The following is a 2,921-nucleotide window of genomic DNA, read 5'->3' as shown; positions in this document are numbered from 1 at the left end:
AATCAGATGAGGGAAGTTTTTGTAATTGTTATTTTCTTTCCATTTTTTTGCTAGTTGGCATATGAAGCCTGCGAGCTGAAGAAACAAGTGCAAGAAAGAGATGACCAGCTGAAGGAGCAGAGCGTCAGGTGAGCACCAACCAATCGTAGCTTATAAATCTCATTAGATCGTTCCATATACATGGAATAATTCACAAAAAAATTCTACCAGTCTAAATATCAATGGCAAATTTTTACTGAATATACTAAACAAAAGCAATACGCACAGTCAGTTAGGCAGGCAATAGATAATATACCTGAATTAAAACCGAGGTGCCTGAAAAAACAGGAAAACTACACAGACTCGAATATAAACCTGGAGCACAAACATGCTACTGTAACATTTAATACAATAATCAACAGACATGCCAATTATGTGAATGTTAATAAATCCATTCATGGTGTGTTATTATTTAAAACATTTATTTGAAGGAGGAAGAAATCAAATTTACATGGACTTTTTCTTTTTTTTTTCCTGTAGTTACAGGTAAAATAATTTACAGTTCGTTATGGTGGCTCCCTTTGCTCTGAAATCATCTTTTGTGCATTATTTGTTGGCATTGTGTCTTCATGTAAAGTGTGTAACAAACTCTGACTGCAGGATTTTGTTATATACTCTACATGAGGACACAGCGCCATCCAGTGGTGTGACCTGAGTATAACCGAAGATTCTTTTAATGGTATGATGAGGTAAAAAAAGTCATTTTATTTGAGTGTATATTGTAACTGTTACCCCAGGTACATGGTATTTAAGAGAAGCAAAGACCTAAAGGGTCTTAGGTCTAATAAGCCCAAAGGTCCTAATAAACCAAAGTTTTGGGTATATATCCTATACCCTAGTATGCTTTGGGCATATGAAGGAAGATATTAAGGTAATCATGAGATAACCCCCAATATTATTTCACATTTACCATCTGCAGCCAACAGGTGGCAAATAATGTTTATATATCCCAATGTGTATTTTTATTGGTCCATTCTGGTGCATTGGCCGTCACCTCTCTGTGTTGGGGTTTACCCGGAGTGTCTGACCCCGTGTCGGTTTCCCCAAGCAGAGTTGCTGAATTCTTAGACCTATTGGAGGGGCATCGGCTGCAGCGGCAATGTCTGGAAGAGGAAGAAGTCCGATTGGTCTGTGCCAACGCCGACCTGAAAGAGAACTACGACCGCCTGCTCTACCGCCGCCTGCTGGTGGAGCAGAATTTGCATGAAAAGGAAACTGAACAGCGGGAGGTGATTGAGACCATGACCAGGAAGAAAGCCATGCAAGCGGAGCAACAAAACAACCTGAATGAGAGGTGCGAGCAGAACGCACAGAACCTGCCGGAAATCCAGACAGCCTGGAATGAGCCAGTGATGTAATGTGTTATGGAGGGGGTGCAGGTGTGGGGATTATGGGGGTCACTTGGGGGGGGCTATGAGGGAGTGAGGGAGGTAGGGGGTCAAGAGTGGGAATTATAGGGGGGCACAGGTAGTGTTTAGGGTATTAGAGAGGAGTGGAAGGGTTAAATGTTATTGGGGAGGCATAAGGGGTGTGCTGGGGTTATGGGGGACACACAGGCAGTTTGGAGCTTATTGTTCAGATAAAATGTACGGACTATACGGGGTATAGAGGAGGCACAGGGGTAGTATTAGGGGTATTGGGGGTATGTAGGGAAGTTTATCCTTTTTTTCAATATCTGGCTAAGATCTGTTTGTGTGTTGCAGGAGGAAGGATGAGATGTGGAAGAGTTTGGTGAAAAGAGCGCTGAGGAAAACTGTGAGCGCTGAGGGGTGAGATTTCTCTGCTGATTCTGAGCATTTCTTCATCTTGTACCTTCATCCTCCTCAGATTTATTTGGGATATATTTCAGTATTCTATGTCTGTGTTATGTATGTCCGGTATCAGGAAATGGTCATCTTTATGTGAATTTATATATAATATTATCAGCTCAGGTTAGGGTGGTATCAGCGGGTAGGTGGAGGGTAAAGCCATTGCCCTAAAATGCTGTTTGGGGTTGCAGATGGAACTTTGTGTTCTGTGCCAACATTCAGCGCCTTTCATATTCTGCCATCATTCCCAACTCCCCGGCTCCTCATCCTACATGGGGTCACCCTGCCTACCTATCGCTGCTCCTTTTCCTGTTACCTAATTCCCTCCTCAGTCACCCCTGACACGCCTAGCTGCCCCCTTCTGTTCTGTGCCCCCTGGCACCCTGCCAGCTGAGTACCACCCTTGGCACAGATCCTTCTGACAGCGACTACTGTGATTGGTCTGAAGATTCCTCAATATTGGGGCCACTTGAATGGATTAGGAATGTGATTGGTTGTTGGCTTTTCTTTATTCTCCTGTTGGGATGCCAGGTATCTGGGTGTTATAACCCCCCATGTGGGCAGCCATCTATTATACCAATCATCTTTCTTTCCATTATAGGCTGACAATGCACAAAGGAAACAATTACATGGATTTTGAATTATAAATTTATATTTTTATGTTTCTAGTACCAAATAGATGGCAGTGCAGTTATACATTGCAGCCTGAAGGAGGCGCTGTGCATGTCCAGGGCTTTTATCATTTATAATTTCAGTATAGGAAATGTTTCTTAGGATTTTATTTCTTCGTAGGGTTTTTATGTTTATGTTATGTTTAGATGAAGCTGCTGCATGTGATGAAGTTTTTATTTTGTTTTATAACTTCGCAGATTTTGTTTTCCATGGACTGGCCACGCCCCATTCCCCTCTATATCTGTCAGAGTGTAGGACTCCGCCCCTTCCACACTGGCCACACCCATTCCTGTTATATTTGTCATACTGTAAGGCTCCTCCCCCTGCTGCACTGTTAACTGCACCCTATTGGGTATTTTCTGCCTTTTCTTTACATTGGGCCCCAACCAATCAAAGATTTCC

The 2,921-nt window shown here is 42.8% G+C and overlaps 1 protein-coding gene across 3 annotated transcripts in view; it reads left to right on the top strand.

Moving 5' to 3' along the window:
• The window catches only part of ATG16L2 (autophagy related 16 like 2), a 30,436-nt gene that overhangs the window by 12,595 nt on the left and 14,920 nt on the right, over positions 1-2,921 (top strand). For all 3 annotated transcript variants that reach the window (XM_072400154.1, XM_072400145.1, XM_072400162.1), the window contains exons 4-6: positions 55-128; positions 1,091-1,333; positions 1,743-1,808. In XM_072400154.1, coding sequence (XP_072256255.1) covers positions 55-128; positions 1,091-1,333; positions 1,743-1,808 — 383 coding nt within the window. The remainder of the gene's footprint in view (positions 1-54; positions 129-1,090; positions 1,334-1,742; positions 1,809-2,921) is intronic.

The sequence above is a fragment of the Pyxicephalus adspersus genome, chromosome 1, assembly GCF_032062135.1.
Source record: "Pyxicephalus adspersus chromosome 1, UCB_Pads_2.0, whole genome shotgun sequence".
In the NCBI taxonomy this organism is placed as follows: domain Eukaryota; kingdom Metazoa; phylum Chordata; class Amphibia; order Anura; family Pyxicephalidae; genus Pyxicephalus; species Pyxicephalus adspersus.
The sequence above is the reverse complement of the archived record's forward strand: the minus strand, read 5'-3'. Positions and strand labels throughout refer to the sequence as shown.